The sequence below is a fragment of the Stegostoma tigrinum genome, chromosome 28 (assembly GCF_030684315.1).
Source record: "Stegostoma tigrinum isolate sSteTig4 chromosome 28, sSteTig4.hap1, whole genome shotgun sequence".
Lineage (NCBI taxonomy): Eukaryota > Metazoa > Chordata > Chondrichthyes > Orectolobiformes > Stegostomatidae > Stegostoma > Stegostoma tigrinum.
The window spans coordinates 31,410,731-31,435,476 of NC_081381.1; the positions used below are offsets into that span (position 1 = coordinate 31,410,731).

Genomic DNA, 24,746 nt, shown 5'->3' on the forward strand with positions numbered 1-24,746 from the left:
GGGTTCCCAAGCGGAATATGAGTTGCTCTTCCTGTAGCCTTTGGGTGGCATCATTGTGGCACTGCAGGAGGCCCAGGATGGACATGTTGTCCCAGGAATGGGAGGGGGAGTTAAAATGGTGCGCAACTGGTAGGTGCAGCTGTTTGTTGCGAACTGAGTGTAGGTGTTGTGCAAAATGGTCCCCAAGCCTCCGCTTGGTTTTCCCGATGTAGAGGAGGCCACATTGGGAACAGCGGATACTGTATACCACATTAGCAGATATGCAGGAGCTCGAGAAAGAGGGTCTTTCATTGCAATCTCAGCTGGTGCAGGAATTTAATGCATGCTATCGGTATCCCTCCAAGACAGCCATCTGATTTAACCAAGCACCACTAAGGTGCAGGTACTAAACTGGGATTTCAAGGCTTTAATAAAAGGTAATACTTCAATAAATCACCTTTAATATCGTAGTACTCTTGGTTATTTTCTGCAAAAAAAACTCAAGCATCTAGGTGCCTTTTGAAAGGCCAATGTTTATTGTCCATCCCAATCCAACCCTTGTTGTTGCTGAGAAAATGGTAATTAGCTTGTTTCTTGAACTCTTGCAGCCTTGTGGTGGAGGCTTCCCACAGCACCATTAGATAAGGAGTTCAGAACTTTGACACAGTTACCACGTAGCGACCATGATATAGGTCCAAGCTGAATGGTGTGCAACTCAAGGTGATTTGTTCCTGTGTACCTGATGCTCTAGACAATGGGTTTGGGTGGTAATGTTGTAGAAGCATCAATGATCCACAGATTCTTTGAAAACTACTTGATATCTCCAGGGGTCTTAATTTGTTTATGAAATCCTTCCATTTGGAAAGAGAGGCAAAATTCATCCAGGATGTTTGGCCCTTTTCCTCCCACAGTCCAAAGATCTGGAGGTTAGGTGGATTGGCCAAGCTAAACTGCCTGTAGTGGTCAGGGAGGTGTAGACTCGGTGGGTTATAGGGGGATTGGTCTGTGTGGGATGCTCCAAGGTTCAGTGTGAACTTGTTGGGCCAAGGGGCCCGTTTCCATACTGTAGAGATTCTATGATTCTATTAAAATTCCCTGCTTGATGGCACAACCTTCAAACATTGGGTGAGGAGAAGATTGGGCTCAATGCCTTGCCATCCGGAGCCACCTTATTCCTTAATTTGATTTCCAAATGAAATTTTCTACGTAGACCCCCATTTGCACACTTGGCAAATGGACACTTGGGTGAAATATCGGAGTAGAGATGGGACCCTTGGAATCCAAACTTCAGCAAAGGTGGGGGAAGAGGTGGAGAGTAATGCAAGTATGAAGGTTGTTTTTAACCATATCAAGCAGAAGATACGCTGTGTTGTGTTGTTTTAATAATGGAACAATTTCACCAAGTAGAATTTATTCACAGCTTTCAGGACTAGTTCCTTCTGAACATATTAACATAAGGAGCAGTCAGAGAACTGGAATTCCCTTTATAGTTCTCCCCAGCCTGGACCCCCTATACTGCGTAATGGGACAAGACCAACAGCAAGCTAGCCTAAAGTAAGCAATAAGTAATCATTCAACTGAGAAAATCAGCTTGGTTCTGGGGGGCAGGATGGCAAAGAATTGGACCCTCCTGAACTGCCTCAACAATGAAGATGGAGTGAGGATGGACCCATTTCATGTTCTGCTGCAAAATCTGGTCTTTTTCCCTCCCAATCCTTTTAAAGTCACTCAGAAGAGTAGGGATGTGGGAAGGTGCAAACTGACTCAGCAAAAAATAAATGGGAGTTGCCAGTAATTTGAGAGAAAATAATTTCAGGACTTTCCAGGTGAAAATTGGTCTCTGTCAAGACTGGTTAAAAGCACAGATTCAAGGTCATGCTGACTCAGAGCATCGCTATTCCTGTCAATGCGCCGATTCAGATCTAATTGTGTCTAGGTTATCAGTGTTGGTTCTTTGCCCTTGCTCAATATCTTGAGGTAAATACAGAGAGGGAACAATCATCTCCCTTGATGGAAAAGATCAAAAAGTATCCACGGGCTGCAATATTGCACACCTCTGAATTCAGACACGGAAGGAGTGGATTAACTTTAAGAGATAGCAGGAACTGCAGATGCTGGAGAATCAGAGATAATAAGGTGTAAAGCTGGATGAACACAGCAGGCCAAGCAGCATCAGAGGAGCAGGAAAGCTGATGTTTCAGGCCTAGACCCTTCATCAGAAAAATTTTCTGAAAAATTTTCAGAAAAAATACAGAAATTTTTTTTCTGAAGAAATGTCTAGGCCCAAAATGTCAGCTTTCCTGCTCCTCTGATGCTGCTTGGCCTGCTGTGTTCATCCAGCTCTACATCTTGTTAACTCAGATTCTCCAGGATCTGCAGTTCCTATTATCTCTGGAACATACTCTCATCAGTTTGCATCTCCTGATCACCCCTCCCCTCCCTCTGCTGCGTTTGAAATTGCCCTCAGCAGCGAGCGAAGAACATTAGAAATGGACGTAATGAAAAGTGCATCAAACAATTGTTCTGGCTGAGACAACTGAACGTTAAAGCAACGAAACTGAGGAGGAAATCTGAGAGCAAAGGTAAATATTAAACCCTGACTCATTTCAGTTTGAAGATCTGTGGTCAATGATTAATCTCTTTGATCTGTCCTGTAGACATTTTAAGGAAGGTGTGGGTAGATAGTATTTCCTAAACTGGCATTTCATCATAAGCACAAGGTTTGCAATCAATTCATTCAATAATTCCCACTGAATTCAGACTGCAATCTCAGATGGGCGTAAAGGTTCCAATGATATGCACTGAAGCAACTTCTCCTAATAACTTGACTGATATTTATTCCTCGTCTCAGCGGATTTCTTGGGCCTATCTCCTGTTCCTGGATTTGAGACCCTTCTGCGCACATTGTTAAGCATTTTGGAATAGAGATGGCTCTGAAGTGATGAAAATCATTACATAAATTTTATTTCTTTCTTCTTGCAAATGTGAGTCTGTCTATAACACAATGACAAACTCATCAAGTGCCCTCAGGCATTTTTCTTTTGATGGTTAACAAAGACTACTCAAAAGGAGCACCTCCCATCCTGGACACCTCCTGATCCCTGCCCTCATTGCAGGGAAGTGAATGTACATGGACAGGAAGAGACGTAGCAGGTTTAACTTTTCCAGAACACAGCAATCCTCCCTGTCCACCTGCACAGCAACTAAACACTACTCCAGGAATAAAATGCTGACAACAAAAAGCTAAATGACTGCAGAGGGAGGGAATCCAAAATGAAAACAACAAGCTGAAAAAGCACTCAGCATTTTCTTTTGGTTAATTCATTCACAGGATGGCAGTTTCCTTCCCCAAAGGGCATTAGTGAAGCAGATGGGTTTCTCCCAACAATTGACAGCAGATTCATGGTCATCATTAGACTCTTTATTCCAATTTTTTTTGGTTATTCAATTCAAATTCCACCAGCTGCTGTAGTGGGATTTGAACCCTGGTCCTCAGAGCATTATCTGGGTCTCTGGATTAAAAGTCCAGTGATAATACCACTAGGCCACTACTTCCCTCGCTCACTTCTGTGGCGAAAGAGAAAAACTCATTCAGTGCTCAATCCATCAACCTCATCTATAATAAAAACCAAAAGAATTGCGGATGCTGTGAATCAGGAGCAAAAACAGAAGTTGCTGGAAAAGCTCAGCAGGTCTGGCAGCATCTGCGAAGGGAAAAACAGAATTAATGTTTCGGGTCCAGTGACCCATCCTCAGAAGAAATATCAAGGAATGCAGATCAGAATCAATTCTGAGGAAGGGTCACCAGACCTGAAATGTTAACTCTGATTTTTTCCTTCACAGATGCTGCTAGGCCTGCTGAGCTTACATAGAACATAGAACATAGAACATTACAGTGCAGTACAGGCCCTTTGGCCCTCCATGTTGCGCCGACCTGTGAAACCAATCTGAAGCCCATCTAACCTACATTATTGCATTATCATCCATATGTTTATCCAATGTCCATTTAAATGCCCTTAAAGTTGGCGAGTCTACCACTGTTGCAGGCAGGACATTCCACGCCCTTACTACTCTCTGAGTAAAAAACCTACCTCTGACTTCTGTCCAGAAAGAAGGACTGTTGATTTCTGACTAACCTGTTGGGTGATGTTTTAACTTAGAGACATGCATGGGTTTGGGAAGGGCTTAAATGGGCTGAAACCGGCATTCTGTTGGGACACGGGCTCTGACCTGCTGACTAATGCACAGGCTTTCCTTGTTTTCCAGAACTAACCAGTGAAAATATGGCTAGACTTTGAAGAGGATAAAGAAATAATGTGTGAAAGTTCTCATTTCTTTTCCAGCAACTCTTTTTTTGAACCACATCTATAATAACTGTTCCATATTGCTCCTTCAGATTAGCAGTGAAAGAAATCCCCTCCCACAGATGATCTAAAGCCCTTCTGACAAAAGTCAGTCATTAAAAGCCCACTGGGCATATGACAATTGAAAACCGCTCCTGTGGTTGATTCATAGTAAAATAAAGCATTAATAACAAACAAATTCAAGGTTAACAATATGGTTGCATAAAACTCGGTTTATTTTTAATATAATGATTTATCTTTACTTTTAACATAATCCAATTTGTTGCATAATGGTTATTAAATAGTATCAGGTTATTCCAGTACAATTAACCTGGATGCTCAGTAAAGGAAGACAAAATGAGAGGAATGTGCTTCAGACTTTCCCTTTATTTCATTATTGATCCCTTAGGGTTATTGGCTGTTGTCTCTGCACAACCAGTGCTTGCCTCTGTGCTTACACTTTGCACAGTCTGATAATTGGCACTCACACCAATCCTAGAAGTGTATCCTGCTGTCTGTAACTCATACAGCCACACTCCTGTAACTCAGCCAAGTGGCTGCTTTTTATGTGCACGCGTGGAGAGTCTGCGGCTGGGCCAAAGGTACTGTTACACGGATATCCCAGTATTAGGAGTCTCATGACATTTAGAAAATTGTGTTGGGATACTGGTCTAATCATGCCGGTGTACTTCAGACACTGTTAACATGGCCCTGTCAGAGTTTAATGAACTTCATTTACATTGTTCCAAAAGAAAACAGGTGAATTTGCGCAGATTCAGGGAGGTAATGGTCTAGTTTCATTATTGCTAGGCTATTGACCCAGACATCTCCTAGGGGCAAGGGTTCAAATCCCTGCCTAGCAGATGGTGGAATTTGAATTGAATAAAAAAAAATCTGGAGTTAAGAATCTAATGACGACCATGAAATTGTTGGGGAAAAGCCATCTGGTTCACTAATGCCCGTTAAGATTGATTACTTTATTGTCACATGTACCGAAATACAGTGAAAAGCTTTTTATATGAGTGGTACAGGCAGATCCTACGAAGCAAAGGATGCACAGATCAAAAAGACTTAGACAGGGGCATACAGGTTATGTTGCACGCGGTGTGTGCTAGGCGAGATCAACATTAGCAAGATCGGCGTTACTTGAGGCTAGAGAGTCCATTCATCAGTCTGAATATGACAGGGAAGAAGCTGTTTCTGAACCTGTTTGTGCGTGTGTTCAGGCTTCTGTATCTTGTGCCTGACAGAAGGGGTAGTAGGAGAGCAATACCAGGATGCAATGGGTCTTTGATGTTGCCAGCCTTTCTGTGACAGTGCGCCGTGTAAATACAGTCCATGGATGGAAGGTTGGCTTCCATATGGTCTGGGCTGCGCACACCACCTTCTGTAGTTTCTTACAGTCCTGGGCAGAGCAGTTGCAATACCAGGCTGTTGTGAACCCAGACGGTACGCTTTCAATGGTGCGTCAGTAGAATTTGGTGAGGGGACTTATGGACATGCCAAATTTCCCGAGCCGCCTGAGGAAGAAGAGGCGTTGTTGTGCCTTCTTGCCTGTTGCATTTACGTGGGAAGTCCTGGACAGGTCCTTAGTTATCGTCACTCTGAGGAACCTGGTGCTGTTCACTCTCAACCTCGGATCTGTTGATGTAGATGGGGGCGTATTTGCGTCCTTTCTTTCTGAGGTCAATGACCAGTTCTTTCATTTTGCTGATGTTGAGAAACAGATTGTTTTCATTGCACCACATCATCAAGACCTCTATCTCCCTTCTGTAGTTTGACTTGTCATTGTTTTATAAGGAGAGGGAAGGGAAACTGCTGTCCTTAACTGGTCTGGACTACATGTGACTCCAACCAATGATATGTGATTTTTAACAGCCCCCTGGTAATTAGGAATGAGCAATAAATGCTGGCCTGACCAGGGACACTCACATCCTGTAAATGAATTAATAAAACAACATTCTCTCTATGAATGAGAGATAACACGGTGTGAAGCCGGATGAACACAGCAAGCCAAGCAGCATCAGAGGAGCAGGAAAGTTGATGTTTCAAGTCAAGACCCTTCTTCAGAATGAAAATGTTCACATTTACTTCTTGATGGTGGGTTGGGGATGCGTTTGCAGGTTACGGAGTGAATGATTGAATGATTTAGATTGAAGAAGTGGTGTGTTTGAAGTAGTTTGGTGATGGTGGGGTAGGACTTTACAGAAGGCTGCGTAGATGGTTTGGAATGAGCTGGTGGGTTGAGGGCAGATGGATGAGAAGGTTTATTAGGTATTTCCCTGATGACAGACTGAAAACAAAGGGAGCCATAGGTTCAAGTCATGTAGACAGTGTAATTGGCTCAATTATTAGTTTGTTTGGTCAATTAGCCTTGACACATTATTGAGCTTCATTGTTGGGGCTTGATATTGCATCTATGAGGAACGATTGGATAGGCTAGGGCTGCTTCCTTAGAGCAAATGAGTTAGGGATGACTTATCTGAGGTGTATAAAACTATGTGTCTAGGACAGAATAAACTGGAAAGATCTGTTTCCACAAGCAGAGAGGTCAATTAGTCAGGGCACAGGTTCAAGGTGATTAGGTGAAGAATTAGAGGGGACGTGAGGAAAAACGTTTTCACTCAGTGGATGATGGGTCCCTGGAATTCGCCACCTGGATTGGTGATGCAAGCAGAAACCCTCAGCCCAATGAAAAGATACTTTGGTCTGCATCAAAAATGCTGTAAGCTGTAAGGCTATTGAGCTGGATGGTGGTTTCAGAACGAGAATCCCTTTTCTCTGTTGGTGTAGATCTGATGGACTTTTTGCTGTGCTGTACCTTTCCAATGATTCAAACAAGATGAGTAAACAAGTCTCCATAGACTTACCAGACTGTAGGACTGATCTCACATTAGACAGACAAAGAGAGATGATTGGTATTAGTTTAATCTGAGGGTTACCATTCCTCAGGCAAGGTGAGAGGTTGAGAAGATGAATCCTTCTTGGTAACCTCAGCCAGTACAGGAATTGAACACATGCTGTTAGCATCACTCTTCATCAGCAAACCAACCATCCAGCCAACTGAGTTTCATGTGAAGGAATAGATTGTTGGAATGTTGAAAATTTGTAAATCAAATATAAAGTGCAGACTTTTGATGAAGTGGAATCAGAGGGTGGGGTATAATTGGACTATGGTTAGCAGATATAATTTAGTCCCTATTTTAAAATGATATATTCAAACCTTATTATTGCACAATACTTTGATTTATGTTATTTACAATTAACTTATAAATCTTACAATAGTGTAGGAAGTGGAGTTGAGTGATTAAAACCTTGAGGTTTCACCATTTACTGACTAGAGAACTGAAGATGTAAAACTGAGCTGCTAGTGTATGGCAGGATGATATAATTATGACAGAACAAAGACAGTTTCATCTGAAAGTCAGTATAAGGGATGGATCAATAGAGATGCAATAGCCAACATTTAAGCGGATATTTCAGAACATACAGAATAGTTACATTCTAACAATAAAATTCCACCATGTGTGGCTATCTAATAGAGTTCAAGGTAGTATCAATCTTAAAGTAAAAGCATATTATTACAAAAAGTTGAAGTGATAAGTCAGAGATTGGACAGAATTTAAAAAAAACAAACAATGACTAAAATGTTAATAAGGAGGGAAAATTAGAGTATGAGAGCAATGTAAAAAGATAGTTAAGATTTTCTATAGATATTTAAAAAAGAAGTGTTAACGTGAGCATTAGCCTTCTAGAAGGTGAGTCTGAGGAATTATTAATGGGAAATGGGAGATTAATTGAACAGGTATTTTGTATTAGTCTTCACCACAAGCCATACCTCAGAAATAGCTGGAATTCAGGAAATAGAAAGGATGGAGGAATCCAAGAAAATTGCAATCACTATAGAAGGGGAACTAATTAAATTGTTGGAGCTATGGACTGACATACCAGAAGGTCCTGGTGGATTTTATCCTTGGGCCTGAAAATATTTTGACAGTGAGATATTTAACATGTTGCTTTTAATTTTCCATAGTTCCCTATGTTTGGGAAGAATTTCATTAGATTAGAAATACGTGTCCTTTACTCAAAATAGGAGGAAGCCAGAAAACTGCAAACCACAGGTCTGTTAGATTAATATTTGTCACAGGGAAGATGTTAGAAGCTATTGTTAAGAGATGTTACAGGAAAGCACTTTAAAAATAATAACAGTAATCAGGCAGAGTCAATGTGGTTTAGCGAAGGGAAAATCACCTTTAACCAATTTTTCGGATTTCTTTGAGGAAGTAACATCTGAAGGGGAGCCATTAGATGTACTTAGATTTCCAGAGGGCATTCAATAAGATGCCACATCAAAGATTATTGTGGGAAATAAAACGCTCATGGTATATGGGATTGCATTTTGGGCATGGATAGCAGACTGACTTGAGAACAGGAGACAAAAAGTAAGCATGAAAAGGGTAATTTTCTGGGTGGTTAGATGCATTGAGCATTGTGACACAGGGATCAGTGCGAGCGTCTCAACATTTCACAATTATTTATATAAATGACTGGGATTAAGGAACCGAAAGTCACAGTTTTTGACACAAAGTTAGGTAGGGAAGTAAATTATGAAGAGGAGAAAGGAGCCCAGAAAGGGATATGGATAGATTAACTGAGTGAACAAAAGACCCAGCAAATGTAATATATTGCTGGAAAATGTGAAATTGTCCATTTCTAAAGGAATTATAAAGAAGAAGCCTATTAAATGAATGGTGAGAGATTGCAGAGCTTTGAGACACAGAGCAATCTGGGTGCCCTAAGTGCATGAATTGCAAAAGGTTAGCGTGCAGGTACAGCAAGTAATCAGGAAAACTAGGAGAATGTGTTTGTTTATTGCAAGGTGAGTTGAATACAAAAATTGAAAGGCCCTGCTTCAGAAATACAGGGCATTGGTGAGACCACATCTGGACTAATGTGTGCTGTATTTGCCTTCTTATTTAAGAAAAAAACTAACTTCATTCAAAGCAGGTCAGAGAAAATTTACTTGACTAATACCTGGAAATGACAGATTGTCTTCAGAGGAAAAGTAGAATGACTATACTTGTAACCATAGCAGTTTTTAGAAGATTAAGAAGCAGTTAGATTGAAACATTTAAGATCCTGAGGGTCTTGATAGGGTACATGTGGGCAGAATGTTTCCTGTTGTGAGAGAATCCATAAATAGGGCCACTGTTTAAAAAATAAGGGTTGCCCATTTAAGACAGAGTTGAGGAGGGCTCTTTTTCAAAGAGGATTGTGGTTTTGTTTGGAAGGGTCTTTCTCCAAAGGCAGTGGAAATAGAATCTTTGAAGGCTGAGGTAGTTAGAGTAAGGGGGTGAAAAGTTAGTTAGAAAGGAGCGTAATATAATCAGATCAATCATGATCTTATTGAATGATGAGAGAGCATGCAACCTACTCATGATCCTAATTGTATGCTCATATGTACATATGAAGAGTGGACATTATCATTTGTAATGGAAAGGTTGGCAAAATAATGAAGCAGAAACATGGAAAATGAAAGGTTTACTAAACAGGAAATACGTACAGATTTAAGATATTTATCATATTAGAAATTATATATATAAGTTAATGATCTGTTTCTTTGTGGACTGAATTCACTGAACTTATTATTAAAATGAGGCCAGATGTTGTGCTCCTCTATAATTATCAAGAGTGGCAGAAACTCTATCGGGGCCCATGATAATTTGATAATTGGAGTAGTTAAAAATAATCATGTTTATTCTGTTTATCGTTATTACTGAAAGACTGCCTGGATATCAAGGCTAGTGAAGATATTGTCAAAGGCCAATTTGACAGGGGGATCTAAAATTTGGAAGTTAAGTGATCTGTAAGCACAATAAAAAAGACTCAGTTATGGAGCTCCTGGTTTGAACTTGCTGGGTGTTGCCAGATATTGCTAGATTGAGATAGAAATTGGTGTCACAGTCTGTGTCTGTGACAGACCTGAATGTAGCATTCATCATTTATTTATTTATTGAAAATCAACCTGTTCAAATTTGTAATTACATATCTCTGGGGCAGTTGGGACCTGAAGCTAGGTTCCTTGGCTTTTGCAGGTAGGGACAATACCGTTGTGGTGGAACAATCATTATTTACACTTTCACAGATAATCACTTCCACTTTTAACAAGAACCTAATTGAGAAGATAAAGTGTTAAACATGAGTGGTGAATTGGGATGGGTTGGTGATAAGAGAAAGCAAAGATAAATTGTTACAGGTTTAACACTGTTGTTTGGGAGTGGCAGAGGGGGTTAGTATAAACGAAAAGAACCGCGGATGCTGATAATCGGAAACAAAAGCTGAAATTGCTGGAAAAGCTGAGCAGGTCTGGCAGCATCTGTGGAGAGGAATCAGAGGTAACATTTTGGATTGAATGACCCTTCTTCAGAGCAAGAGAAAGAGTCACTTGGCCTGAAACATGAACTCTGATTTCTCTCCACAGGAGCTGCGGGACATGCTGAGATTTTCCAGCATTTTCTGTTTTTTGTTGTAGAGGGATTAGTTCATGCTCTCAACTTTGATCTCAGATGAAGTGATAATTGACACAAAAATTTGTTGCAGCCCATTTTGGAGCGTATAGCTGATGCCATGCTTCTATCTGATCCAGGAAGCTCAAAGCACAACCCAAATTGAGCCTCAGGTTGTTGTAATGGCTTCTCTTCAGACACAATTTGCTGGTGTACCCAGAAGACAAGTTGACCCATTTGCATCACTGGCAGCAGCCGTTGGGTAAGGTCCTGGAGCCAGCAAAGCAGAAACAATGAACAAAAAGCAGCAAATAATGGCAATTGAGGGAAGAAATTCCTCCAGTTGTAATACAAGCTTAAGTAGGTGGCACTACGACAATTTTAGGCACAGCTTGTGTTATGTCTCAGGAACATCAGTAGCTAAGAGGAGCCCCGATTGACTCCTTAGCCACAGACACTAAGGGCTATGGGTGTAATTCAGTTTCAGTGTTTGATCAGTATATAACGCTTGTTTGGGAATTTGACTCTGTACTTTTACAGAGTCTCTCCATAGACAGAGAGGATGCTTTCATCCCAATAGAGGGAATGGATGGATGTGGGAAGAGTTCATACAAGAAGGGTTAAGGTATTTAAAAATGTGTGAACAAAGGAAGCAAAACATGCTGATCAGAAGACCCAGTTCCTTGTAAAATGCTGTCTTCAATCAATCACAATGTGGATATCAGTGGGGCAATATAACTGGCCCTGATTTCAGGCAAGGAAAAAAAAGTCAAAGTTTGTGTTCCAGATCACTTTGTATAACCTTGCCAGCCCCCTAACATGAACACAAGATAATGGCAATGTTTAGCTATCTCGTGTTGGCATGTCGAAATATTGCACTCACTGGCACAGAGGGCCTAAGGGTCTGTTCCTGTGCTGTACTGAGTGTAATAAATGTAGTGCAGGTGGGTCAAGACATATGGTTAAGGATTTGAGAAAGGCAAGTTACACTGTGGAATTATAAAATGATTATAGCACATTAGACCATTTAGCCCATTGTTTCTATGCAGCAACCCCCATCATAAGATAAAATGACATAGGAGAGGTATGCCATTCAGCCCATCGAATTTACTCTGCCATTCAATGAGATCATGGCTGATTTGATAAAGCTTAACTCCACTTTCCTGCCTTTTCCCCTTGGTTTCCTTGCTGATTAAAATTTAACCCATGGCCCTACATTTGTTTCCTCCTTCAGACAATTCTTTCGTATGCTTTCGAAAGCTGCAATTGAATCTTTCGCACTCATAGGCTGTACATTTCAGATGTAATCACAGCAGCAAATATGTTTTTTTAATCATGTTGCCTTTGGTTCTTTCGTCATTATGCTTTAAATCATTGTTCTCTGGTTCTGGACCCTCACCACCAGTTGGAACAGTTTCTTCTTATCTAGGCTGTCCAGACCCATCCTGATTATGAACACCTTTATCAAATTCTTCTCAATGTCTCTTCTTGAAGGAGAAAACCCCATCTTCTCTAACCTGTCCATACAACTGAAAGCCCTCATTCTTGAAATCTTTCCAGATCAGCCGGGTGATTCCAGAATCAGATCATTCAACCATCTAAAGTAAAGCAGGTGATCTCAACTGACTAGCGGCTTGTTCTAAGGCAGCATTGAAGAGGCCTCTTGTGGAGTAATGGTAGTGTCCCTATCTCTAGGCCAGTGAGGCTCAGGTTCAAATTGCTACCTGCTCCAGAGCTGTGCCATAACATCTATGAGCAAGTTGGTGTGGGGAAAATATCTTTGAAGACAGCATCTCTCAAAGGTGGAGGCCAGTGACCAAATTAATTTCTTCAGAACCTTTTGGGAATGTTGGGTACAGAATTCGACACAATACTGAAGCTGAACCAGTATCTTATAAAATTTTACTGTATCTTTTTTAGTTAACTTTGTTTACTATAACTTCATTGCTTTTCCTTCCTTACTCCAAAATGTGCAGGCTGCGTGGATTGGCCATGCTAAATTGTCCCATAGTGTCCAGGGTTGCGCAGGGTTGGTGGGTTAGACAAGGGAAATATAGGGTTACAAGGATGAGGGAGGGGTGTGGGTCTGGGTGAGATGCTGTTCTGAGGGGTGATGTGATAGGCAAAATGGCCTGATTCCCCACTATAGGGATTCTATGATTCTGATCTCTGTTCCTCTATTTACAAAGATTTTCCTTGTTAACCACTATTTCAGACTACCCAGCGGCTTTCAACTATGTGTGCGCATGTACCTCTGAGTCCCAGCACCATCTTTGCAATAGCACCCCATATTCCATCCTGCCTGCCCTGCTTCATCCCTTCAGAAATGTGTCACTTAACACTTCACTCACTGAGAGTGGGAATTAAAGGTAAAGTTGCCCTGGTCCTATAGAGCTGCTCTCTCATTACAGAGAGAGAGAGAGAGAGAGAGACAACTGGTGGTGGTGGTCTAGCCTGAGAGTCACCGTGCCTCAGCAGGGATTGAGAAGGACAGTTCCTTATAATAACCTCAGCCCAAAGTGGGAATTTGAAGACAGCCAAGCTGAGCTCTTAACCAGCAGCTTAGGATAATTGAACTCAGGGAATATGGACATTAGAGAGATGCCAGAAGATGAGATGAGATGTGATAAACGATTATGCCAGAGTGAGGGGATCCTCTGGGAACGGTGCATTCTGAGGTCAGCGAGAATGAAGAGAAGTGGCCCAGAAAAACGGGCACAAGGACGAAGGTGTCGGAAGAAGAATTCAATGTCATGTTGTGCCTGAAATTCATTAACAACAAGAACAAAAACAGAAGCTGTTGGAAAAGCTCAGCAGGTCGGGCAGCATCTGTGAAGAAAAAAAATCAAGAGTTAACGTTTCGGGTCCAGTGACCCCTCCCTCAGAAGGCATATAGAGGAATAGAGATCAGAACCAGTTCTGAGGAAGGGTCACCAGACCCGAAACATTAACTGACTTTTTCCTCTGCACAGATGCTGCTAGACCTGCTGAGCTTTTCCAGCAACTTCTGTTTTTGTTCCTGATTTACAGCTTCCGCAGTTCTTCAGGTTTTTATTCTGAAAGTTATTAAGGTGGGGATGCAGGGGTGCGGGTTAAAAAAAAGAGACCATGCTGATTTCTGAGGAAGGGTCACTGGACCTGAAATGCTAACTCTGATTTTTCTGCACAGACGCTGCTCGACCTGCTGAGTTTTTTTTCTAGCAACTTCTGTTTTTGTTCCTGATTTACAGCGTTCGCAGTTCTTTCGGTTTTTATTGAGGAAGAGGGAGACGATGGTAAGAACTGGATGACTTGAGTTTGGGTTTCACTGTAGTCTGTACAACCCGGTGAGTAGGTAATTCTTCTTTTTCCAAGAACCTGCCCAAACCTGTCTCATGACAAGTCGAGTCCTAATGCTGTGTGTGTGTGTGTCTGTGTGTGGGAACTGCCGAGTTCTCAGGCTCCAATCCATCTCCTCCCAGCCCAGGGCACACAGCCAGCTCCCTCCCCGCCTCCCCTATCACCACTTCCACACCACACCCCGGCCAGGAATGCGGAGCGCAAGCTGATTGGATGTCTCCAGGTAGAATTGGGAATGTTCAATAGACGAGGGGGTGGGGATTCTGGCGTCACTGGGACATGAATGAAAGTTTGGATCAGGGAAGTTTACTGAAAGTTTCAGTCGGAGCCAAAGCTGTACTCACGCGTTCTCTCAGTCACTCTGACCGTTCCGACAGTCTGCCATGGAGGAGGCGCAGCACCTAAGGCATCCTGCTCTGCTTTCGCTGCTGTTTCTTACGGCAGCTAGTTGTAGCCAGCAGGCTGTGGAGGGTATGGAGAAAGTCCTCGTTTGTGGCGTTTTTGACGGCGGGTCCAGTGCTGATGTTGATTGAGTGGGCAACGTGAGGTAGTGGGTGAACCGTGGGGAAGTCAGCGTGTTGCTAGCCATCGCGAACTTCGGCTATATACCGTGTTGGTTTGTCTTTATTTCTGTTCGATGTCTTTCGCTGTGTGCGTGAGAAATGTGTTTGTGCATGAGAGTCTCGGTCTCTTCTTTAAATTCATGTTACGAATCGGGGATTTGGGTTCTCTTGTCTTGGGCAGGTGTCTGATTTCACTTTCTGACTCCTCACTCGTAGAATAAAAGCGATTTGAGTTTCAGCAGCTTTGGGCTGAGTTTTATCCAACCAGCGACGGCTCTCAACAAGACTGTCGCTTCAGTTGAGAAGCTGCCTGGGATTTAACTTTTTTTCCCGCTGTAACTCGGTAGAAAGTGCCTGCTGGTTGTCTACACCTGTCACTCCTTGCCTCCCTTAGTTGGAGTGTGCCGCACTGTGAAAGACTTTCTGGAAAGAAAGCTGTGGTTCACAAGGTTTTCCAGTTGAGAGAGAGGCCGTTTAGCCCATTGCTCCTGTGCTGGCTGCTTTGAAAGTGTGTTCCAATTCATGGAATAGAATCCATACGGTGTGGAAAGGGGCCATTCGGCCCATCGGGTCCAGACCACCCTATCGCTGATTTCAGATGCCTTACCATACGAGCCTGCACAGCCCCGGACAGTATTGGGCAATTTAGCACGGTCAGCCTACCCACGCAACACACCTTCGGACTGTGGGAGGAAACTGGAGCACCTGGAGGAAATTCACACACAGTTCGCAGGGCAAACACAGGCAGTTATCTGAGGGTGGAATCACACCCAGGTCCCTGGTGCTGGGAGGCAGTAGTGCGAGCTGCTGTGCCACCCCAAATTGGCCTGCCTTTTTCCCCCCAACTTTCCACAAAGCCCTGAGTTTCCTCATTCAAGTATTCTATCCCTTCTCCCCCCCCCCCCCCACCCCATTTCCTCCTTTCTAAGCGGAGTAGGTGAGAGGAAAGCCCCCATTAGTACTAATTTGCGAGCAATTGCATCAGCGTGTACTAGGAAGGGGGATTTTCCTTGGGAGAAGGAAAAGCCGCACTTGTTGAATTAAAAGCCAGAAAATGCTGGAAATGTGGATCAGTCTCCTGACAGATTACTGCTACAGGGGCGGGCATTTCATCAGAACTTGAAATTCGGATCCAGATTTCTACCTGAAAATTTCCAGAGGTAGCCCCTTGGCTGTATCCAGCGTTTTCCGTTTTTAGCTCTGAGTGAATGTAACGCAGTTACGGAGGAGTGGGTGAATGGGCATTTTTTCAAATCATTCAGATATCTTGATTTTCCCCATCTCTTGAGTTGGGATCCCAGCTGGGATCAGTTGTGATGGCACTCCTGGTGGAGCAGCCAGTTACCCGAGGTATGAATTACCATTTGAGGGGATTACCAAAAGTTGCTCTGCAAAACCTGCAGCAACTTAATATCCTTGAGCAAAGATGGAGTCCTTTGTCCACTTTTTTAAAAAAAGAAACAATAAAGAAAAGGTCAGAGGTCAGATGATACCAGCTTACAGTTCAACAGGTTTATTTGAAATCATAGCTTTTGGAGTATTGCCCCTTTTGGGTGAAGCGCTTCTGGCAAGAGGGCAGTGCTGTGAAAGCTTGTAACTTCAAATAAACCTGTTGGATGGTAACCTAGCTAATAGTGTGAAGCTGGATGAACACAGCAGGCCAAGCAGCATCTCAGGAGCACAAAAGCTGACGTTTCGGGCCTAGACCCTTCATCAGCCGCTTCACTCCAGCATCTGCAGTTCCCATTATCTCAGATGGTAACCTGGCGTTGTCTGACTTCTGACCCTGTCCACCCCAGTCCAACACTGGCACCTCCACAATAAAGAGAAGGGATAGCACAAGTCTAGCAGTTTAAAATGCTTCATGTTTGAAGTGTGATGTGTGAACTGAAGGTGTTGGTTTAGATTTCAAAGAAGAGATTTAATCCTTTTGAAGCTTCAATGAGGCAGTCTCCTGTTTTCTGTAAGCAGATACAAGAAACGAATCTTTCCAATTTCTTTAATCTGGCAAGTGCCTCTGATCGTCTTTTATGTTGGTTTTATGTATTATGAAAGGTACTGCTGAGAATTAGGAATTGTGCTGTGAGTTGAATGAAGGGTAATTTTTGTTTTAACTTGTTGTGGGGTTTAAACATCTCAAAGTTGGAGGACCAAAAATTCACTGAAGCCCTTTTGCTGTCATTTCTCTGTATTTGATGCAGCCTTCCACATCCTGATGCTACACCAGGCAACATTCTTGATGACCACAAAATGATTCCTGTGTTCAGGAAATGTGAAGTTAAAATGCAGCTGCTGGAGTTCCTTTAAAATCCCCTTGTTTTGTGATAGCCTCTTCCCATTTGGCTCTTGACCGTGTTACCGAGAGGATGTGAACGATGTAGAAATGTTCCTCTAGAGCTGCTTTTCCTGTGTAAGCAACAATAACTCTCAAAGGCAATGTTGCTGGTATCCTGTTGCTAGCTTGGCTGGTTACTAGAGCTGGGGGTGGGGGCTTTGAGGCTGAAAGTGTATCTTTTAAAATATTATCTGTCCCAGGGTAAGAGCAATCACCCACACTGGCAGAGCTCACGAAACAGGTTATGTGACTCCCAGCTGAACTCTTGCTCATTTTCTGCATACATTTATAGGCTCATAAATCTTCACAGCACAGAAGGAGGCAGTTCAGTCCATCGCGCCAGTGCTCATCTCAACAAAGACCTGACTACATTTTTTCACTACTGTTTTTATTACATTTCCCGCTTAGTTCAGCTTGTTTGAATTTTATGGGCCAAGAAATTTTGGGAAACCTGTTTTCCTGAGCACTCTGGATCTGAACAACATTCAGCAGCAACCAGAGATTGTTGCCAATAAATAGAAGTGTGCGTTTAATGTTTGTGTGACCCAGGGGGTACATCTACATAGACCAAAAAAGCTTTGTCATCCTTGGTTAAGAAATCAGTACAGAAACAGAATTCCATGTACCTGGATACTTGAACTCAAAGCAGACTGCTCAAATTTTATTTCAATGCCTTGGTTTTAATGGTGAAAAGACAGGCTGCCATTTCACAATGGGAGCTCCTCACCAGACACCAGCCCGCTATTTATATCCAGCATTTTCTGACTTTTCAATATAAATTTTAAGCTTTTAAAGTCATCTGTTTGTTTTTCCTGGGCTCCTTTTTGCTTTAGACCCTGGACTGTTCTAGGAATTCTATTGAATTGTTCTCCTTGTTTCACTTACTACCAAAGCCAAAAAAACCCTTTTGCAATTGGCGTTTCTTGAAACTCTTCTGCAAAGAGTCCTCCTTTTGTGGCTTCATTCAGCTGTGATAAAGTGGGGGAAATTGTAGCGTGTATCAGGGGTTATTACTTACTTTGTTATAGCTCTGTTCAACTGGAACACTGTCCATAAAGTTTCCATCTCCCATAGAACCTTTTCTGAAAACTCATTTCTCTTTGTTTTTTGACCTGACCTTCAGTGACCTTCTCCCCATGACTAGGCGTCTGTTGCCCATATAATTTCCTTGATAAGTTGTCTCAGGCAATTTTAAATGGTAAAGGGACTATGAACAGTTTAATGAGGCTTTTTTAAAAAAGGAAAGGCAGTCAAAGCACTGGGGCTCATTTTAAGAATGCAGAATTTTTAAAAAAAGTTGTACTTATTACAAGCTACCCTTGTATGGAACGTTTAGAACACATGTCCAATTCTGGTCTCCATATTATGCAAAGGGTATACACTAGAGTCATTGTATAAGTGCAGAGGTAACTTTTCTAGACTACTGTCAGACCAGCGAGGATCAATCAGGAAATATTGAAACAAGTTAGGACTTTCCCCCTAGAAAAGAGTGGATTTGTGGGTGACCTGATACAACTTGTTGAGATTTTGAATGGGATTGAGCTGCAGACCAGGGCTATAAACTCGGATGATTACTAATAAATATATTTTTCCAGGGAGTGAGTGGCCAATAGAATTCATTATTGCATGATGTAGATGAGTTGAATAGAATTGGATGAGTTAAGGGAGAAAGAAATTGCAGATTATGATGGTAGGATTGATAAAGAAGGGCGGGAGGAAACCCTGTGTGCAGCATCAACAGGCATATAGATCTGAAAATCTGTGTGGTGCTATGTAAAACAACGTGCTGTAAGCACTGAATCTGATGTTTATTTTCAATGATCTGATTTTCCTTTATTAAAAAAGTGAGATACCTAAGTGTTGTGGGAAAGAGTTAGGGTCATGATGAAGGACAGCATCAAAGAGCCTTTGGAGAACCTAAAATACTTCAAGGTAGTACTGATTAGGTGACTAGAGGTGGGAGTTCCAATTTAATCTGTCTGCTCTAGCTTCAAAATTCCGCACTGATCATTTTCTCCTTGGGAGAAGTTCTGATTGTGTTTCAATTTGGCTGGAGCAGGGGTATTTACTGTAAGGCAATAAAGGAGCGTTTAAGAAAGTGAACTTGTTTCTCCTCTAACCTCGGGTGTTAGGTGATTGCTCCTTTTCCTACACTCCAATATGTTGTAGGATTTTGTTAGACTCTCCAGTTAGAATTTCATGCACACTACCTGCTCGTCAGTCTGTAATCTCTCCCTCCCAGTCATGTGCCACTTCCTTGACCAAAAAGAGCTGTCATTGACTTCTCCACGCTGTTCCGATCCTTGATGTGTCATCTCTAAATTTGCTGATTTCCTTATCAGGCTCCTGTACTGCCTCCTATCTAGTCACATGCCATTGATTATTGTCTGTGACTGTGGGACGCTGCCTCGTAAGTGACTAAATGAGCTGTTTGCTCAACAGCAGCGACACAAAATACAGCAGAAGCTCGAAATCTGACATAAGAACAGCTAACGCTGGAAATATGCAGCATTTCAGGTAGCAGCTGTGAAGAGGGAAATGGTTAATGTTTGAGGCCTGTGTCATTTCCTCTTGCTGATGAAAAGTCACAGACGTGAAATGCTTCAAACTTGTTTTTCTCTCTGCCTCATGTAGGAACGTGGGGAACTTGAGTTGGCCATTCAGCCCTTTGAGCCTGCTTTGCTGCTGTATAAGATCATGGCTTCTCCAGTTGTAGTTTCAAATGCACTTTCCTTTTTTATCCATTCTACAAAAACCTTTGACTCCCTTGTCTATCTCCCTTGATTAAATTTAAAAAATGCTGCTTGGCCTTTTGGGGAAGAGAATTCCACAGAATAAAAACTTCCAGAGAAGGGAGAAAAGTCTCCTAAAAAGGACATGCTTTCATTCTTTAAATTGTGTGTTCCCTAGTTCTAATCTCCTCTGAGATAGAAATAGGCTGTCGGTATCCAGCCTATCAATAGCTGTCAGGATCCAGGCTTGGGTGTTAAACTCTGGAGTGCACTTGAGAGGGATTTTAAGTTTGTGAACCAAACCAGGAACTGCAATGATCTGAGGTGATCAGATTGGCCAATGAATGTGTTCAACTGCTTATGACGTTGGTGGTGCCAGCAGGTTTTTAAAAAAAACCTTTAAAATTCTGGTACTGAGTCAAATAGATAAGGAAAGTCCCAGCTCTGTCATCTAGGTCAATTGAAGTTCCACCTGAGAAAGCAGGTTTAATGGGGATGGCGCGGAAGGCATGGTATTACGTTGGCTTCAGTTCTTGCTCTGGATATATGAAGTCAGCTTGCGTCCTGCTGGTGAAGGGTAGGGTTGCTCAACTGAAAACAAAGTGTTAGGAATCACAGCGGGTCAGCCAGCGTCCGTGGAGACTGGGCAAGCTAATGTTTCGAGTCTAGATGACTCTTCTTCAGAGATTGTCCTCCTTGGACTGGCATCATTTATACCACATTTTATCCCGCAGTGCCTCAGATTGAGTAAAGTGTCTGGGGGAGACTCATGGATTTCATGTGGAATGTGAACCTAGTAAAGTTGATTCCTTCCAGGATAAGAGAGAAGATAGTTTGTAGGTGGGTGGAAAAGGGGGAGTTGCCGTCTTCCTGTGATTGTTGTCTTGATTGTGTGGGTTTCTGAAGAGCTCTGACTCAACAGTTCCTCCGCCCCCCCCCCCCCCCCCCCCCACCGCCCCCGTCTGATTAAATGATGGATGCTGTGGAATTTTGCTGACAGCCCACAGGAATGTTGAAAGGCCGAGTTTGTGTCGGACACTGCTTAGCCCCGACAGGTTGTCTGTGTGCAACAGTGAAAAGCAGATCGTCTGTCTTCGTCCTTTTTTCTTAAATGAAAGAGCCCTCAGCAGCCCACACCAGTTTATGACATGCATCAAGTTTGTGGGGATCAGAGGTCACTGCATTTTGCTTTGAGTGTGCTTCCTAATAAGCTGCAGATGTCAGTGTATCTATGTTAAGAGTATGTGAGCGAGGGGACGGATGGGGTGCTGAGGGCTGTAAGTGCTGTGTAATTTGATCTTGGTGCCAGATTTCTCAAATTTGAGGTTCTTGCAGGTGTTTTTTAAAACGAGAAGCCAGGGTGGCTGAGTCTCAACCCATCACTCCAGACAGTTCCCAAAGTTGAAAGAACTGGGTGGTGGGAACAGTTAACCTGCGAGTATTGATTTAAATGATGCCAAACATGGTGAGGGTTACAGAACAAGGAGAAATGTAAAGAATTTCACAGCTTTTGAAACCTGGGATGGAATAAAAGACAGTGCACTAAATCTTTATCCACGGAATAAGAATGGAAAGTGGAAGCTGTGGTATTTGGTGCCTGCATTAACCAGTCCAGAGAAATATTGAAGTGTCAGAGACTCCAGGATTTTTGCTGGTGCTCTGTTTAATTGATTCAGAAAATCTCCAGGAAAGCCTTCAAAAAATTGAATAGGAGCAGTCACATATTGGGTATATTTTCAGATGGGCGGCACGGTGGCTCAGTGGCTAGCACTACTGCCTCACAGCGCCAGGGACCCGGGTTCAGTTCCACCCTCTGGTGACTCTGTGGAGTTTGCACGTTCTCCCCGAGTCTGTGTGGATTTCCTCCCGTGCTGAATTGCCCATAGTGTTCAGGGATATGTAGATTAGGTAGGTTATAACGGGAATGGGTCTGGGTGGGATGCTCAGAGGGTCTGTGTGGACTTGTTGGGCCGAAGGGCCTGTTTCCACACTGTAGGGATTCTATGAACGTTCTACACTGTGACTTTGTCCCTTAATCACTGTTTGTACTTCACCTTCACAGTGATTCCTTTCAGTGCATCATTGAATAGAAAAATTGGCAAATGTTCTGAGGAGGACCTGGTACAATTACACTTTACAAAGCATCTGGATGGGTATAAGAATTGGAAAAGGTGTTTTATGGTCTTAGTGAAAATTTGTGGCTCGGGTTGCAGGTGCAGCTGTCCGTTAGCTCGCTGAGCCAGTTGTCCTGTCGTGTGCAGATGTTTTGTTACCTTTCTAGGCAACATCATCAGCGCCACCTCTAAGGGAAGCATTGGTGTTCTGCTTCCTTCAGGATTTGTGATCCTCTGGTACAATGGTCTTGTCACTTCTGGTTCTGTTGTTTCAGAGGGATGTGGGCCAAGTTCTGGTAAATGAGAGTAGGTTAGTTTAGGTTATCTGGTCAGTATGGACAGGTAGCACTGAAGGTTCTGTTTCTGTGCTATACATCTGACTCATGCTCTTAGATTTTATTTTCTATATTTGAATGCATTTTATCACACTGTCTAGTGGATTGCCCTTTGCTCTAACATGGCTTGTGTACTCTTGTCTTTCAGTTGTCCTGCTGGATTTTGCCTCGGCACATGGAGAGCTCGGCTGGTTGACTGACCCATACAATGCAGCTGTGAGTGCGTAGGCTGTTTTGGGATAACCTTCCCCTGCTGTTGAGTAATTAAGACAGATTAGTAAGAGAATCAAAGGTTACAGGGAGAAGATGGAAGAATGGGGAATGAGGAACATATCAGTCCTGATCGAATGGCAGAGCAGTCTCGATGGGCTGAATGGCCTAATACTATAGCGATATTTCATGGTGATTGAGCCACCCAAATTCATCCCTGTGCTGCACTGTATTTCTACAGCTGGATTTGTTTCTCAAAGTGGGGGTGGGAGGGGTTGGCAGTTTTGAAAGTCCCTGGGGAGAAGAGATGTGACCATCTCAATGGGAGGGGTAATTGAACTGGAACCCAGTTTTCTCACTCATTGATTGGATACAAAATCTAAGCTGCTCACTTACTTCCTTTGCATGTCTTTTCTTTTCTCCCTGTCACCTCTTGGCAGCTTTGTCCTCCTAAGCAGCTAGGCATGCTTTCAGGGGCATAGTTTTACTCTCCGTTTCCCACTGGCTATTCTTCATCTATTTTACTGGCTGTCCAGCTGGGGAGGCATTGCCACGTTAATGCAGTTGGATCCAATTGTCTGACTTCTGACTGCACTTACTGCCCAAGGACTGGGGAGTCTGAACTCCTGCCTCTCAATCGGCATGAGGTATCCCCCTGTGTGATCCCCGGGCTAAAGCATGGTCAATCAATTATAGCCACCCTGTGTGGGGAATTGTGTGAGGGAGTTGGCTGGGCAGGGGAGTGCAAAGTGGAGGGTAAGGCTTTTTCTGCTAAGAGTAATATTGTCAATGGGTTGTATGCAAGTGACATATTGGAGTGTTGCTACAAGTCTCTGCCTTTAGAGAGATGATGTGGAGGGCAAATAACTTTTCTTTCAATGGAACTTTCAACCTGCAACTCTGAATGGCTGTTCACTTTGCAATTTTATTTTCTCCATCCCCTGTTCTTGTTTGCAGTGGGATCTTCTTCAAAACGTGTGGAATGACACCCCCATATACATGTACTCTGTGTGTAATGTGGTGGAAGGTGATCAGGACAACTGGTTACGGACTAACTGGATCTATCGTGGAGAGGCTCAGCGAATATTTGTCGAGCTGAAGTTCACCGTGCGTGACTGTAACAGCTTCCCCGAGATCGAGACCTCTTGCAAGGAGACCTTCAACCTCTACTATGTTGAGTCAGACTTTGATTATGGGACAATTTTCAGGAAGAACCAGTTCAAAAAAATTGACACCATAGCCCCCGACGAAGTCACAAAGAAAGAGGACTTTAGCACCCGAAACGTGAAGGTCAATGTCGAGGTGCGTGCAGTGGGCCCACTGAAGCAGAAAGGCTTTTATTTAGCTTTCCAAGATGTTGGTGCCTGTGTCGCCCTCCTGTCAGTACGTGTGTACTACAAGAAGTGCCCAGCCATGGTCCGCAACATGGCCGCCTTTCCAGAAACCATAGCTGGCGAGGATTCCCAAGCGCTCTCCGAGGTTCTCGGCTCTTGTGTGGAGAACGCGGTGGCCCACGAACCTCCAAAGATGTACTGCAATGCTGACGGCGAGTGGCTGGTCCCAGTTGGGCAGTGCATGTGCAAAGCTGCGTACGAGATGGTGAATGGAACCTGCAGAGGTAGGCCCTTTCTGTGAACTGAGGTTATATAGAGTGAGGACTGACCCCGCAATATAGTTTGTTTCCCTCCATCCTGTGACCCGACAGAGGACACAGTTCTACATCGCCAGGGCTGTACATGAGTCCCAGTCCATCTAATAATACATGGCTCAGGATTTAATCTTTGTTAATACAAACCTTTTTTGCAATTGGGTCTCGTAAATAAAAGGAATTCCAGTGACAGTTCATAGAATCCCTACAGGGTGAAAACAGGCCCTTCACCCCACCAAGCCCACACCAACCCTCAGCATCCCACCCAGGCCCATCTCCTTAAGCCGCTCATCCCTGGACACTACAGGCAATTTAGCATGGCCAATCCACCTAGCCTGCACATCTTTGGACTATGGGAGGAAACTAGAGCACCTGGAGGAAGCTCACGCAGACAGTTGCCCAAGACCGAAATTGAACCCAGATCCTTGGTTCAGTGAGGTTGCCGTGCTAACCACTCAGTCAAATTTGCAGCCTGATCTCCAGAGAATCAGCTCATCCTGGACTTGGTTCTGTCAGAAATGTGTGTGTGTGTCACGGCTGTGTGTGTTCATGCATACAATTTATTTTCATTTTCGCTTTATTTAAATTGCACAGATGGCCAGTTATGTTGGGGTTCAGTCTCAGGAGCTGAACTCTCTTTGC

The 24,746-nt window shown here is 43.2% G+C and overlaps 1 protein-coding gene across 2 annotated transcripts in view; it reads left to right on the forward strand.

Moving 5' to 3' along the window:
• Positions 1–14,285: 14,285 nt before the first annotated feature.
• epha2b (eph receptor A2 b) overlaps positions 14,286–24,746 on the forward strand; it is a 49,982-nt gene continuing 39,521 nt past the window's right edge. Inside the window, exons 1-3 of one of the 2 annotated variants that reach the window (XM_059655614.1) lie at positions 14,286–14,390; positions 22,395–22,462; positions 23,414–24,074. In XM_059655614.1, the coding sequence (XP_059511597.1) occupies positions 14,381–14,390; positions 22,395–22,462; positions 23,414–24,074 (739 nt within the window). In that variant the 5' untranslated portion in view covers positions 14,286–14,380. Of the gene's footprint in view, positions 14,391–14,447; positions 14,639–22,394; positions 22,463–23,413; positions 24,075–24,746 lie in introns of those variants that run through there. The other variant, XM_048561519.2, reaches the window with a different exon arrangement.